This window comes from Scyliorhinus torazame, chromosome 30 (assembly GCF_047496885.1).
Source record: "Scyliorhinus torazame isolate Kashiwa2021f chromosome 30, sScyTor2.1, whole genome shotgun sequence".
Classification (NCBI taxonomy): Eukaryota; Metazoa; Chordata; class Chondrichthyes; order Carcharhiniformes; family Scyliorhinidae; genus Scyliorhinus; species Scyliorhinus torazame.
The window spans coordinates 2,375,929-2,391,221 of record NC_092736.1 but is presented as its reverse complement, the minus strand read 5'-3'; the positions used below and the strand labels follow the sequence as shown (position 1 = coordinate 2,391,221).

The 15,293-nt window shown below is 74.5% G+C and overlaps 1 protein-coding gene across 2 annotated transcripts in view; it reads right to left on the bottom strand.

Annotated features, from left to right (window-relative positions):
- Positions 1-14,771, bottom strand: part of LOC140404315 (sorting nexin-24-like) — a 212,562-nt gene extending 197,791 nt beyond the window's left edge. The window contains exons 1-2 of one of the 2 annotated variants that reach the window (XM_072492681.1): positions 14,594-14,771; positions 14,417-14,561 (exon numbers count right to left, since the gene is read on the bottom strand). In XM_072492681.1, coding sequence (XP_072348782.1) covers positions 14,417-14,482 — 66 coding nt within the window. In that variant the 5' untranslated portion in view covers positions 14,483-14,561; positions 14,594-14,771. Of the gene's footprint in view, positions 1-14,416 lie in introns of both variants that reach the window. The other variant, XM_072492680.1, reaches the window with a different exon arrangement.
- Between the last annotated feature and the right edge of the window lie 522 nt (positions 14,772-15,293).

The following is a 15,293-nucleotide window of genomic DNA, read 5'->3' as shown; positions in this document are numbered from 1 at the left end:
GGGAGGGGGCGATGAGGGAGGAGGGAGGGAGGGGGCGATGAGGGAGGGAGGGAGGGAGGGGGCGATGAGGGAGGGAGGGGGCGATGAGGGAGGGAGGGAGGGTGGGAGGGGGGTGATGAGGGAGGGAGAGAGGGAGGGAGGGAGGGGGCGATGAGGGAGGGAGGGAGGGGGCGATGAGGGAGGGAGGGAGGGGGCGATGAGGGAGGGAGGGAGGAGGGGGCGGTGAGGGAGGGAGGGAGGGAGGGGGCGGTGAGGGAGGGAGGGAGGGAGGGGGCGATGAGGGAGGGAGGGAGGGAGGGGGCGATGAGGGAGGGAGGGAGGGAGGGGGCGATGAGGGAGGGAGGGAGGGGGCGATGAGGGAGGGAGGGAGGGAGGGGGCGATGAGGGAGGGAGGGAGGGGGCGATGAGGGAGGGAGGGAGGGAGGGGGCGATGAGGGAGGGAGGGAGGGGGGCGATGAGGGAGGGAGGGAGGGGGCGATGAGGGAGGGAGGGAGGGGGCGATGAGGGAGGGAGGGAGGGAGGGGGCGATGAGGGAGGGAGGGAGGGAGGGAGGGAGGGGGCGATGAGGGAGGGAGGGAGGGAGGGAGGGGGCGATGAGGGAGGGAGGGAGGGAGGGGGCGATGAGGGAGGGAGGGAGGGAGGGGGCGATGAGGGAGGGAGGGAGGGAGGGGGGCGATGAGGGAGGGAGGGAGGGAGGGGGCGATGAGGGAGCGAGGGAGGGAGGGGGCGATGAGGGAGGGAGGGAGGGGGCGATGAGGGAGGGATGGGGGGTGGGAGGGAGGGGGCGATGAGGGAGGGAGGGAGGGAGGGGGCGATGAGGGAGGGAGGGAGGGGGCGATGAGGGAGGGAGGGAGGGGGCGATGAGGGAGGGAGGGAGGGGGCGATGAGGGAGGGAGGGGGCGATGAGGGAGGGAGGGAGGGAGGGGGCGATGAGGGAGGGAGGGAGGGAGGGAGGGAGGGGGCGATGAGGGAGGGAGGGGGCGATGAGGGAGGAAGGGGGCGATGAGGGAGGGAGGGGGCGATGAGGGAGGGAGGGGGCGATGAGGGAGGGAGGGGGCGATGAGGGAGGGAGGGAGGGAGGGGGCGATGAGGGAGGGAGGGAGGGAGGGGGCGATGAGGGAGGGAGGGAGGGAGGGGGCGATGAGGGAGGGAGGGAGGGAGGGGGCGATGAGGGAGGGAGGGAGGGAGGGGGCGATGAGGGAGGGAGGGAGGGAGGGAGCGAGCGATGAGGGAGGGAGGGGGCGAGGAGGGAGGGGGCGAGGAGGGAGGGAGGGAGGGGGCGATGAGGGAGGGAGGGAGGGGGCGATGAGGGAGGGAGGGAGGGGGCGATGAGGGAGGGAGGGAGGGGGCGATGAGGGAGGGAGGGAGGGGGCGATGAGGGAGGGAGGGAGGGGGCGATGAGGGAGGGAGGGGAGGGGGCGATGAGGGAGGGAGGGAGGGAGGGGGCGATGAGGGAGGGAGGGGGCGATGAGGGAGGGAGGGAGGGAGGGGGCGATGAGGGAGGGAGGGAGGGGGCGATGAGGGAGGGAGGGAGGGAGGGGGCGACGAGGGAGGGAGGGAGGGAGGGTGGGGGCGACGAGGGAGGGAGGGAGGGAGGGGGCGACGAGGGAGGGAGGGAGGGAGGGTGGGGCGACGAGGGAGGGAGGGAGGGAGGGGGCGACGAGGGAGGGAGGGAGGGAGAGGGCGACGAGGGAGGGAGGGAGGGAGAGGGCGACGAGGGAGGGAGGGAGGGAGAGGGCGACGAGGGAGGGAGGGAGGGAGGGAGGGTGGGAGTGGGTGACGAGGGAGGGAGGGAGGGAGGGAGGGGGCGACGAGGGAGGGAGGGAGGGAGGGAGGGAGGGGGCGACGAGGGAGGGAGGGAGGGAGGGGGCGACGAGGGAGGGAGGGGGCGATGAGGGAGGGAGGGAGGGTGGGGGCGACGAGGGAGGGGAGGGAGGAGGCGACGAGGGAGGGAGGGAGGTAGGGGGCGACGAGGGAGGGAGGGAGGGAGGGGGGCGACGAGGGAGGGAGGGAGGGAGGTAGGGGGCGACGAGGGAGGGAGGAGGGAGGGAGAGGGCGACGAGGGAGGGAGGGAGGGAGGGAGGGAGAGGGCGACGAGGGAGGGAGGAGGGAGGGAGGGACGAGGGAGGGAGGGAGGGAGGGAGGGAGGGAGGGGACGACGAGGGAGGGGGCAACGAGGGAGGGGAGGGAGGAGGCGACGAGGGAGGGGAGGGAGGGAGGGAGGGGGCGACGAGGGAGGGAGGGAGGGGGGCGACGAGGGAGGGAGGGAGGGAGGAGGGAAGGGGCGACGAGGGAGGGAGGGAGGGAGGGAGGGGGCGACGAGGGAGGGAGGGAGGGAGGGAGGGAGGGAGGGGGGCGACGAGGGAGGGAGGGAGGGAGGGAGGGAGGGGGCGACGAGGGAGGGAGGGAGGGGGCGACGAGGGAGGGAGGGAGGGGGCGACGAGGGAGGGAGGGAGGGGGCGACGAGGGAGGGAGGGAGGGGGCGACGAGGGAGGGAGGGAGGGAGGGGGCGATGAGGGAGGGAGGGAGGGAGGGAGGGGGCGATGAGGGAGGGAGGGAGGGGGCGATGAGGGAGGGAGGGAGGGAGGGAGGGGGCGATGAGGGAGGGAGGGAGGGGGCGATGAGGGAGGGAGGGAGGGGGCGATGAGGGAGGGAGGGAGGGAGGGGGCGATGAGGGAGGGAGGGAGGGAGGGGGCGATGAGGGAGGGAAGGAGGGAGGGAGGGGGCGATGAGGGAGGGAGGGAGGGGGCGATGAGGGAGGGATGGAGGGAGGGAGGGGGCGATGAGGGAGGGAGGGAGGGGGCGATGAGGGAGGGAGGGAGGGAGGTGGCGAGGGAGGGAGGGAGGGAGGGAGGGAGGGAGGGAGGGAGAGAGGGGGCGATGAGGGAGGGAGGTAGGGAGGGGGCGATGAGGGAGGGAGGGAGGGAGGGGGCGATGAGGGAGGGAGGGAGGGAGTGGGCGATGAGGGAGGGAGGGAGGGAGGGGGCGATGAGGGAGGGAGGGAGGGAGGGGGCGATGAGGGAGGGAGGGAGGGGGCGATGAGGGAGGGAGGGAGGGAGGGAGGGAGGGAGGGGGCGATGAGGGAGGGAGGGAGGGAGGGGGCGATGAGGGAGGGAGGGAGGGAGGGAGGGAGGGGGCGATGAGGGAGGGAGGGAGGGAGGGGGCGATGAGGGAGGGAGGGAGGGAGGGGGCGATGAGGGAGGGAGGGAGGGAGGGAGGGGGCGATGAGGGAGGGAGGGAGGGAGGGAGGGGGCGATGTGGGAGGGAGGGAGGGAGGGGGCGATGAGGGAGGGAGGGAGGGAGGGAGGGGGCGATGAGGGAGGGAGGGAGGGAGGGAGGGGGCGATGAGGGAGGGAGGGAGGGAGGGAGGGGGCGATGAGGGAGGGAGGGAGGGAGGGAGGGGGCGATGAGGGAGGGAGGGAGGGAGGGGGCGATGAGGGAGGGAGGGAGGGAGGGGGCGATGAGGGAGGGAGGGAGGGAGCGATGAGGGAGGGAGGGAGGGAGCGATGAGGGAGGGAGGGAGGGAGGGGGCGATGAGGGAGGGAGGGAGGGAGGGGCCGATGAGGGAGGGAGGGGGCGATGAGGGAGGGAGGGAGGGAGGGGGCGATGAGGGAGGGAGGGAGGGAGGGGGCGATGAGGGAGGGAGGGAGGGAGGGGGCGATGAGGGAGGGAGGGAGGGAGGGGGCGATGGAGGGAGGGAGGGAGGGAGGGGGCGATGGAGGGAGGGAGGGAGGGAGGGGGCGAGGGAGGGAGGGAGGGGACGATGAGGGAGGGAGGGAGGGAGGGGGCGATGAGGGAGGGAGGGAGGGAAGGAGCGATGAGGGAGGGAGGGGGCGATGAGGGAGGGAGGGGGCGATGAGGGAAGGAGGGGGCGATGAGGGAGGGAGGGGGCGATGAGGGAGGGAGGGGGCGATGAGGGAGGGAGGGGGCGATGAGGGAGGGAGGGGGGCGATGAGGGAGGGAGGGGGCGATGAGGGAGGGAGGGGGCGATGAGGGAGGGAGGGGGCGATGAGGGAGGGAGGGGGCGATGAGGGAGGGAGGGGGCGATGAGGGAGGGAGGGGGCGATGAGGGAGGGAGGGGGCGATGAGGGAGGGAGGGGGCGATGAGGGAGGGAGGGAGGGAGGGGGCGATGAGGGAGGGAGGGAGGGAGGGAGGGAGGGGAGGGGGCGATGAGGGAGGGAGGGAGGGAGGGGGCGATGAGGGAGGGAGGGGGCGATGAGGGAGGGAGGGAGGGTGGGAGGGGGTGATGAGGGAGGGAGAGAGGGAGGGAGGGAGGGGGCGATGAGGGAGGGAGGGAGGGGGCGATGAGGGAGGGAGGGAGGGAGGGGGCGGTGAGGGAGGGAGGGAGGGAGGGGGCGATGAGGGAGGGAGGGAGGGAGGGGGCGATGAGGGAGGGAGGGAGGGAGGGGGCGATGAGGGAGGGAGGGAGGGAGGGGGCGATGAGGGAGGGAGGGAGGGGGCGATGAGGGAGGGAGGGAGGGAGGGGGCGATGAGGGAGGGAGGGAGGGGGCGATGAGGGAGGGAGGGAGGGAGGGGGCGATGAGGGAGGGAGGGGGCGATGAGGGAGGGAGGGGGCGATGAGGGAGGGAGGGGGCGATGAGGGAGGGAGGGGGCGATGAGGGAGGGAGGGGGCGATGAGGGAGGGAGGGGGCGATGAGGGAGGGAGGGGGCGATGAGGGAGGGAGGGGGCGATGAGGGAGGGAGGGGGCGATGAGGGAGGGAGGGGGCGATGAGGGAGGGAGGGGGCGATGAGGGAGGGAGGGGGCGATGAGGGAGGGAGGGGGCGATGAGGGAGGGAGGGGGCGATGAGGGAGGGAGGGGGCGATGAGGGAGGGAGGGGGCGATGAGGGAGGGAGGGGGCGATGAGGGAGGGAGGGGGCGATGAGGGAGGGAGGGGGCGATGAGGGAGGGAGGGGGCGATGAGGGAGGGAGGGGGCGATGAGGGAGGGAGGGGGGCGATGAGGGAGGGAGGGGGCGATGAGGGAGGGAGGGGGCGATGAGGGAGGGAGGGAGGGAGGGGGCGATGAGGGAGGGAGGGAGGGAGGGGGCGATGAGGGAGGGAGGGAGGGAGGGGGCGATGAGGGAGGGAGGGGGCGATGAGGGAGGGAGGGAGGGTGGGAGGGGGTGATGAGGGAGGGAGAGAGGGAGGGAGGGAGGGGGCGATGAGGGAGGGAGGGAGGGGGCGATGAGGGAGGGAGGGAGGGAGGGGGCGGTGAGGGAGGGAGGGAGGGAGGGGGCGATGAGGGAGGGAGGGAGGGAGGGGGCGATGAGGGAGGGAGGGAGGGAGGGGGCGATGAGGGAGGGAGGGAGGGAGGGGGCGATGAGGGAGGGAGGGAGGGAGGGGGCGATGAGGGAGGGAGGGAGGGAGGGGGCGATGAGGGAGGGAGGGAGGGGGCGATGAGGGAGGGAGGGAGGGAGGGGGCGATGAGGGAGGGAGGGAGGGGGCGATGAGGGAGGGAGGGAGGGGGCGATGAGGGAGGGAGGGAGGGGGCGATGAGGGAGGGAGGGAGGGAGGGGGCGATGAGGGAGGGAGGGAGGGAGGGGGCGATGAGGGAGGGAGGGAGGGAGGGGGGCGATGAGGGAGGGAGGGAGGGAGGGGGCGATGAGGGAGGGAGGGAGGGAGGGGGCGATGAGGGAGGGAGGGAGGGAGGGGGCGATGAGGGAGGGAGGGAGGGAGGGGGCGATGAGGGAGGGAGGGAGGGAGGGGGCGATGAGGGAGGGAGGGAGGGGGCGATGAGGGAGGGATGGGGGGTGGGAGGGAGGGGGCGATGAGGGAGGGAGGGAGGGAGGGGGCGATGAGGGAGGGAGGGAGGGGGCGATGAGGGAGGGAGGGAGGGGGCGATGAGGGAGGGAGGGAGGGGGCGATGAGGGAGGGAGGGAGGGGGCGATGAGGGAGGGAGGGAGGGGGCGATGAGGGAGGGAGGGGGCGATGAGGGAGGGAGGGAGGGAGGGGGCGATGAGGGAGGGAGGGAGGGAGGGAGGGGGCGATGAGGGAGGGAGGGGGCGATGAGGGAGGGAGGGGGCGATGAGGGAGGAAGGGGGCGATGAGGGAGGGAGGGGGCGATGAGGGAGGGAGGGGGCGATGAGGGAGGGAGGGAGGGAGGGGGCGATGAGGGAGGGAGGGAGGGAGGGGGGCGATGAGGGAGGGAGGGAGGGAGGGAGGGAGGGGGCGATGAGGGAGGGAGGGAGGGAGGGGGCGATGAGGGAGGGAGGGAGGGAGGGGGCGATGAGGGAGGGAGGGAGGGGGCGATGAGGGAGGGAGGGAGGGGGCGATGAGGGAGGGAGGGAGGGGGCGATGAGGGAGGGAGGGAGGGGGCGATGAGGGAGGGAGGTAGGGAGGGGGCGATGGGGGAGGGAGGGAGGGAGTGAGGGAGGGGGCGATGGGGGAGGGAGGGAGGGAGGGAGGGAGGGGGCGATGAGGGAGGGAGGGAGGGAGGGGGCGATGAGGGAGGGAGGGAGGGGGCGATGAGGGAGGGAGGGAGGGAGGGGGCGATGAGGGAGGGAGGGAGGGAGGGGGCGATGAGGGAGGGAGGGGGCGATGAGGGAGGGAGGGAGGGAGGGGGCGATGAGGGAGGGAGGGAGGGAGGGGGCGATGAGGGAGGGAGGGAGGGAGGGGGCGATGAGGGAGGGAGGGAGGGGGCGATGAGGGAGGGAGGGAGGGAGGGGGCGATGAGGGAGGGAGGGAGGGAGGGGGCGATGAGGGAGGGAGGGAGGGAGGGGACGATGAGGGAGGGAGGGAGGGAGGTGACGATGAGGGAGGGAGGGAGGGAGGGGGCGATGAGGGAGGGAGGGAGGGAGGGGGCGATGAGGGAGGGAGGGAGGGAGGGGGCGATGAGGGAGGGAGGGAGGGAGGGGGCGATGAGGGAGGGAGGGAGGGAGGGGGCGATGAGGGAGGGAGGGAGGGAGGGGGCGATGAGGGAGGGAGGGAGGGAGGGGGCGATGAGGGAGGGAGGGAGGGGGCGATGAGGGAGGGGGCGATGAGGGAGGGAGAGAGGGAGGGAGGGAGGGGGCGATGAGGGAGGGAGGGAGGGAGGGGGGGGGATGAGGGTGGGAGGGGAGTGAGGGAGGGGGGGATGAGGGAGGGAGGGAGGGAGCGATGAGGGAGGGAGGGAGGGGGCGATGAGGGAGGGAGGGAGGGAGGGGGCGATGAGGGAGGGAGGGAGGGGGCGATGAGGGAGGGAGGGGGCGATGAGGGAGGGAGGGTGGGGGCGATGAGGGAGGGAGGGAGGGGGCGATGAGGGAGGGGGGGAGGGAGGGAGGGGGTGATGAGGGAGGGAGGGAGGGAGGGGGCGATGAGGGAGGGAGGGAGGGAGGGGGCGATGAGGGAGGGAGGGAGGGGGCGATGAGGGAGGGAGGGAGGGAGGGGGCGATGAGGGAGGGAGGGAGGGAGGGGGCGATGAGGGAGGGAGGGAGGGGGCGATGAGGGAGGGAGGGAGGGAGGGGGCGATGAGGGAGGGAGGGAGGGAGGGAGGGGGCGATGAGGGAGGGAGGGAGGGAGGGGGCGATGAGGGAGGGAGGGAGGGAGGGGGCGATGAGGGAGCGAGGGAGGGAGGGAGAGAGGGGGCGATGAGGGAGGGAGGGAGGGAGGGGGCGATGAGGGAGGGAGGGAGGGACGGAGGGGGCGATGAGGGAGGGAGGGAGGGGGGGAGGGGGCGATGAGGAAGGGAGGGAGGGAGGGAGGGGGCGATGAGGGAGGGAGAGAGGGAGGGGGCGATGAGGGAGGGAGGGAGGGGGCGATGAGGGAGGGAGGGAGGGGGCGATGAGGGAGGGAGGGAGGGGGGGAGGGGGCGATGAGGGAGGGAGGGGGCGATGAGGGAGGGAGGGGGCGATGAGGGAGGGAGGGAGGGGCGATGAGGGAGGGAGGGAGGGGGCGATGAGGGAGGGAGGGAGGGGGCGATGAGGGAGGGGGCGATGAGGGAGGGAGGGAAGGGGCGATGAGGGAGGGAGGGAGGGAGGGAGGGAGGGAGGGGCGGGGAGGGGGCGATGAGGGAGGGAGGGAGGGGGGGAGGGGGCGATGAGGAAGGGAGGGAGGGAGGGGGCGATGAGGGAGGGAGGGAGGGAGGGGGCGATGAGGGAGGTAGGGGGCGATAAGGGAGGGAGGGAGGGAGGGGGCGATGAGGGAGGCAGGGAGGGGGCGATGAGGGAGGGAGGGAGGGGGCGATGAGGGGGGGGAGGGAGGGGGCGATGAGGGGGGGAGGGAGGGGGCGATGAGGGGGGGAGGGAGGGGGCGATGAGGGGGGGAGGGAGGGGGCGATGAGGGGGGGAGGGAGGGGGCGATGAGGGGGGGAGGGAGGGGGCGATGAGGGGGGGAGGGAGGGGGCGATGAGGGGGAGGGAGGGGGCGATGAGGGGGGAGGGAGGGGGCGATGAGGGGGGGAGGGAGGGGGCGATGAGGGGGAGGGAGGGAGCGATGAGGGGGGGAGGGAGGGAGCGATGAGGGGGGGAGGGAGGGAGGGAGGGGGCGATGAGGGGGGGAGGGAGGGGGCGATGAGGAGGGAGGGCGGGAGGGGGCAATGAGGGAGGGAGGGAGGGAGGGAGGGAGGGAGGGGGCGATGAGGGAGGGAGGGAGGGAGGGGGCGATGAGGGAGGGAGGGAGGGAGGAGGCGATGAGGGAGGGAGGGAGGGAGGGGGCGATGAGGGAGGAAGGGAGGGAGGGGGCGATGAGGGAGGGAGGGAGGGAGGGGGCGATGAGGGAGGGAGGGAGGGGGCGATGAGGGAGGGAGGGAGCGATGAGGGAGGGAGGGGGCGATGAGGGAGGGAGGGGGCGATGAGGGAGGGAGGGAGGGGGCGATGAGGGAGGGAGGGAGAGGGCGATGAGGGAGGGAGGGAGGGGGCGATGAGGGAGGGAGGGAGGGGGCGATGAGGGAGGGAGGGAGGGCGGGGGCGATGGGGGAGGGAGGGAGGGCGGGGGCGATGAGGGAGGGAGGGAGGGCGGGGGCGATGAGGGAGGGAGGGAGGGCGGGGGCGATGAGGGAGGGAGGGAGGGGGCGATGAGGGAGGGAGGGAGGGAGGGGGCGAGGAGGGAGGGAGGGAGGGGGCGAGGAGGGAGGGAGGGAGGGAGGGGGCGAGGAGGGAGGGAGGGATGAGGCGATGAGGGAGGGAGGGAGGGAGGGAGGGAGGGGGCGAGGAGGGAGGGAGGGATGAGGCGATGAGGGAGGGAGGGAGGGAGGGAGGGAGGGGGCGATGAGGGAGGGAGGGAGGGGGCGATGAGGGAGGGAGGGAGGGGGCGATGAGGGAGGGAGGGAGGGGGCGATGAGGGGAGGGAGGGAGGGGGCGATGAGGGAGGGAGGGAGGGGGCGATGAGGGAGGGAGGGAGGGGGCGATGAGGGAGGGAGGGAGGGGGCGATGAGGGAGGGAGGGAGGGGGCGATGAGGGAGGGAGGGAGGGGGCGATGAGGGAGGGAGGGAGGGGGCGATGAGGGAGGGAGGGAGGGGGCGATGAGGGAGGGAGGGAGGGGGCGATGAGGGAGGGAGGGAGGGGGCGATGAGGGAGGGAGGGAGGGGGCGATGAGGGAGGGAGGGAGGGGGCGATGAGGGAGGGAGGGAGGGGGCGATGAGGGAGGGAGGGAGGGGGCGATGAGGGAGGGAGGGAGGGGGCGATGAGGGAGGGAGGGAGGGGGCGATGAGGGAGGGAGGGAGGGGGCGATGAGGGAGGGAGGGAGGGGGCGATGAGGGAGGGAGGGAGGGGGCGATGAGGGAGGTAGGGAGGGAGGGAGGGGGCGATGAGGGAGGGAGGGAGGGAGGGGCGATGAGGGAGGGAGGGAGGGAGGGGGCGATGAGGGAGGGAGGGAGGGGGCGATGAGGGAGGGAGGGAGGGAGGGGGCGATGAGGGAGGGAGGGGGGGGCGATGAGGGAGGGGGGGCGATGAGGGAGGGAGGGGGGGCGATGAGGGAGGGAGGGGGGGCGATGAGGGAGGGAGGGGGGGCGATGAGGGAGGGAGGGGGGGCGATGAGGGAGGGAGGGGGGGCGATGAGGGAGGGAGGGGGGGCGATGAGGGGAGGGAGGGGGGGGCGATGAGGGAGGGAGGGGGGGGCGATGAGGGAGGGAGGGGGGGCGATGAGGGAGGGAGGGGGGGCGATGAGGGAGGGAGGGGGGCGATGAGGGAGGGAGGGGGGCGATGAGGGAGGGAGGGGGGGCGATGAGGGAGGGGGGGGGGCGATGAGGGAGGGAGGGGGGGCGATGAGGGAGGGAGGGGGGGCGATGAGGGAGGGAGGGGGGGCGATGAGGGAGGGAGGGGGGGCGATGAGGGAGGGAGGGGGGGCGATGAGGGAGGGAGGGGGGGCGATGAGGGAGGGAGGGGGGGCGATGAGGAAGGGAGGGGGGGCGATGAGGAAGGGAGGGGGGGCGATGAGGGAGGGGGGGGGCGATGAGGGAGGGGGGGGCGATGAGGGAGGGGAGGGCGATGAGGGAGGGAGGGGGGCGATGAGGGAGGGAGGGGGCGATGAGGGAGGGGGGGCGATGACGGAGGGAGGGGGGGCGATGACGGAGGGAGGGGGGGGCGATGAGGGAGGGAGGGGGGGCGATGAGGGAGGGAGGGGGGGCGATGAGGGAGGGAGGGGTGGCGATGAGGGAGGGAGGGGGGGCGATGAGGGAGGGAGGGGGGGGCGATGAGGGAGGGAGGGGGGGGGCGATGAGGGAGGGAGGGGGGGCGATGAGGGAGGGAGGGGGGGCGATGAGGGAGGGAGGGGGTGGGCGATGAGCGAGGGAGGGGGTGGGCGATGAGGGAGGGAGGGGGTGGGCGATGAGGGGGGGGGGGGTGGGCGATGAGGGAGGGAGGGGGTGCGATGAGGGAGGGAGGGGGGGGGCGATGAGGGAGGGAGGGGGGGCGATGAGGGAGGAGGGGGGGCGATGAGGGAGGGAGGGAGGGGGGGGCGATGAGGGAGGGAGGGGGGGCGATGAGGGAGGGAGGGGGGGCGATGAGGGAGGGAGGGGGGGGCGATGAGGGAGGGAGGGGGGGGCGATGAGGGAGGGAGGGGGGCGATGAGGGAGGGAGGGGGGGAGCGATGAGGGAGGGAGGGGGGGCGATGAGGGAGGGGGGGCGATGAGGGAGGGAGGGGGGGCGATGAGGGAGGGAGGGGGGGGCGATGAGGGAGGGAGGGGGGGGCGATGAGGGAGGGGGGGCGATGAGGGAGGGAGGGGGGGGCGATGAGGGAGGGAGGGGGGGGCGATGAGGGAGGGAGGGGGGGCGATGAGGGAGGGAGGGGGGGCGATGAGGGAGGGAGGGGGGGCGATGAGGGAGGGAGGGGGGGCGATGAGGGAGGGGGGGCGATGAGGGAGGGGGGGCGATGAGGGAGGGGGGGCGATGAGGGAGGGGGGGCGATGAGGGAGGGGGGGGCGATGAGGGAGGGGGGGGGCGATGAGGGAGGGAGGGGGGGGGCGATGAGGGAGGGAGGGGGGGGCGATGAGGGAGGGGGGGCGATGAGGGAGGGGGGGCGATGAGGGAGGGAGGGAGGGGGAGCGATGGGGGCGATGAGGGGGGGGCGATGAGGGGGGGGGCGATGAGGGGGGGGCGATGAGGGGGGGGCGATGAGGGGGGGGGGCGATGAGGGGGGGGGGCGATGAGGGGGGGCGATGAGGGGGGTCGATGGGGGGGGCGATGGGGGGGGGGCGATGAGGGGGGGGGCGATGAGGGGGGGGCGATAGGGGGGGGCGATGAGGGGGGGGCGATGGGGGGGGGCGATGGGGGGGGCGATGAGGGGGGGGCGATGAGGGGGGGGCGATGAGGGGGGGGGCGATGAGGGGGGGGCGATGAGGGGGGGGCGATGAGGGGGGGGCGATGAGGGGGGGCGATGAGGGGGAGGGGCGATGAGGGGGGGGCGATGAGGGGGGGGCGATGGGGGGGGGGCGATGGGGGGGGGGCGATGGGGGGGGCGATGAGGGGGGGGCAATGAGGGGGGGGTCGATGAGGGGGGGGCGATGAGGGGGGCGATGAGGGGGGGCGATGAGGGGGGGGCGATGAGGGGGGGGCGATGAGGGGGGGCGATGAGGGGGGGCGGCGATGAGGGGGTGGGCAATGAGGGGGGCGGCGCAATGAGGGGGGTGGGCGATGAGGGGGGCGGCGCAATGAGGGGGGGCGCAATGAGGGGGGGCGCAATGAGGGGGGGCGCAATGAGGGGGGGCGCAATGAGGGGGGGCGCAATGAGGGGGGGCGCAATGAGGGGGGGCGCAATGAGGGGGGGCGCAATGAGGGGGGGGCGCAATGAGGGGGGCGCAATGAGGGGGGGCGCAATGAGGGGGGGCGCAATGAGGGGGGGCGCAATGAGGGGGGCGCAATGAGGGGGGGCGCAATGAGGGGGGGCGCAATGAGGGGGGGCGCAATGAGGGGGGGCGCAATGAGGGGGGGCGCAATGAGGGGGGGCGCAATGAGGGGGGCGCAATGAGGGGGGCGCAATGAGGGGGGCGCAATGAGGGGGGGCGCAATGAGGGGGGGCGCAATGAGGGGGGGCGCAATGAGGGGGGGGCGCAATGAGGGGGGGGCGCAATGAGGGGGGGCGCAATGAGGGGGGGCGCAATGAGGGGGGGCGCAATGAGGGGGGGGGGGGGGGCGCAATGAGGGGGGGGGCGCAATGAGGGGGGGGCGCAATGAGGGGGGGGGCGCAATGAGGGGGGGGGCGCAATGAGGGGGGGGGCGCAATGAGGGGGGGGGCGCAATGAGGGGGGGGGCGCAATGAGGGGGGGGGCGCAATGAGGGGGGGGGCGATGAGGGGGGGGGCGATGAGGGGGAGGGGGGGCGATGAGGGGGGGAGGGGGGGCGATGAGGGGGGGAGGGGGGGCGATGAGGGGGGGAGGGGGGGCGATGAGGGGGGAGGGGGGGCGATGAGGGGGGAGGGGGGGCGATGAGGGGGGAGGGGGGCGATGAGGGGGGGAGGGGGGCGATGAGGGGGGGGGGCGATGAGGGGGGGAGGGGGGGGCGATGAGGGGGGGAGGGGGGGCGATGAGGGGGGGAGGGGGGGGCGATGAGGGGGGAGGGGGGGCGATGAGGGGGGAGGGGGGGCGATGAGGGGGGGAGGGGGGGGCGATGAGGGGGGAGGGGGGCGATGAGGGAGGGAGGGGGGCGATGAGGGAGGGAGGGGGGGCGATGAGGGAGGGAGGGGGGGGCGATGAGGGAGGGAGGGGGGGGCGATGAGGGAGGGAGGGGGGGGCGATGAGGGAGGGAGGGGGGGGGCGATGAGGGAGGGAGGGGGGGGCGATGAGGGAGGGAGGGGGGGGGCGATGAGGGAGGGAGGGGGGGGGCGATGAGGGAGGGAGGGGGGGGCGATGAGGGAGGGAGGGGGGGCGATGAGGGAGGGAGGGGGGGCGATGAGGGGGGGAGGGGGGGCGATGAGGGAGGGAGGGGGGGCGATGAGGGAGGGAGGGGGGCGATGAGGGGGGGCGATGAGGGGGGGAGGGGGGGCGATGAGGGGGGGAGGGGGGGCGATGAGGGGGGGAGGGGGGGGGGCGATGAGGGGGGGAGGGGGGGGGGCGATGAGGGAGGGAGGGGGGGGGCGATGAGGGAGGGAGGGGGGGGGCGATGAGGGAGGGAGGGGGGGGCGATGAGGGAGGGAGGGGGGGCGATGAGGGGGGGAGGGGGGGGCGATGAGGGGGGGAGGGGGGGCGATGAGGGGGGGGAGGGGGGGGCGATGAGGGGGGAGGGGGGGGCGATGAGGGAGGGAGGGGGGGCGATGAGGGGGGGAGGGGGGGCGATGAGGGGGGGAGGGGGGGGCGATGAGGGGGGGAGGGGGGGGCGATGAGGGGGGGAGGGGCGATGAGGGGGGGGCGATGAGGGGGGGAGGGGGGGGGCGATGAGGGGGGGGCGATGAGGGGGGGAGGGGGGGGCGATGAGGGGGGAGGGGGGGGCGATGAGGGGGGAGGGGGGGTGATGCTCTCCAGGGGGGGTGATGCTCTCCCCAGTTGAATAGACACAAACGGTTCCAGTCCCGAAATCACCAAAAAGCGGCTCCTTTAACCGGAGCTGCAGAAAGTCATCAACCAAATAGAGAGACCCCCCCCCGGGGAGAGACCCCCCCCCCCCGGGGAGAGAGACCCCCCCCCCCGGGGAGAGTGACCCCCCCCCCCGGGGAGAGAGACCCCCCCCCCGGGGAGAGAGACCCCCCCCCCGGGGAGAGGAGACCCCCCCCCCCGGGGAGAGAGACCCCCCCCCCCGGGGAGAGAGACCCCCCCCCCCGGGGAGAGAGACCCCCCCCCCGGGGAGGAGAGACCCCCCCCCCCGGGGAGAGAGACCCCCCCCCCCGGGGAGAGAGACCCCCCCCCCCGGGGAGAGAGACCCCCCCCCCCGGGGAGAGAGACCCCCCCCCCGGGGAGAGAGACCCCCCCCCCCGGGGAGAGAGACCCCCCCCCCGGGGAGAGAGACCCCCCCCCCGGGGAGAGAGACCCCCCCCCCCCGCCCCCCCCGCCCCCGGCGGGATTCCCGCTCTCACCGTGTGAACTTTCTCCGAGTCTCCGGCCGCCTGTTGCCCGATGGACGGAATCCGGAGCTGAATCATCCCGAGACCGGGACCGGCTCACCCCCCCGGGACTCCCTCACTGCCCGGCTCCGGCTCCGGGACTCCCTCACTGCCCGGCCCCGGGACTCCCCTCACTGCCCGGCTCCGGACTCCGGCTCCGGGACTCCCTCACTGCCCGGCTCCGGCTCCGGGACTCCCTCACTGCCCGGCCCCCGGGACTCCCTCACTGCCCCGGCTCCGGCTCCGGCTCCGGGACTCCCTCACTGCCCGGCTCCGGCTCCGGGACTCCCCTCACTGCCCGGCTCCGGCTCCGGGACTCTCTCTCCCCGGGACCAGATTCCCGTCTCACTCAGAGACACTCACAGCCCCGCCCCCTGGAACCGGGCCAGATCCGGACTGGAACCGGATTAAACCCGGACTGGATTCATCCCAGATCCGGACTGGAACCAGATTAACCCGGACTGGAACCGGATTAAACCCAGACAGGAACCAGATTAAACCCAGACTGGGACCGGATTAAACCCAGACTGGAGCCGTGTCAGATCCGGACTGAAGCCAAAATAAATCCTGACTGGAGCCAGGCCAGACTCAATCCGGACTGGAATTGGGCCAGACCCGGACTGAACTCAGACTGGAGCCGGCCTTGACCAGGACTGGAGCCGGCCTTGACCCGGACTGAACCCAGACTGGTGCCGGCCCTTGACCCGGACTGGAGCCGGCCTTGACCCGGACTGGAGCCGGCGTTGACCCAGACTGAACCAGGACTGGAGCCAGGTCAGACCCTAACCAGGATGGTATGTTGCCTCCCTGGTGCCAGGGTCAAGATGTCTCTGAACAAACACAGGACATC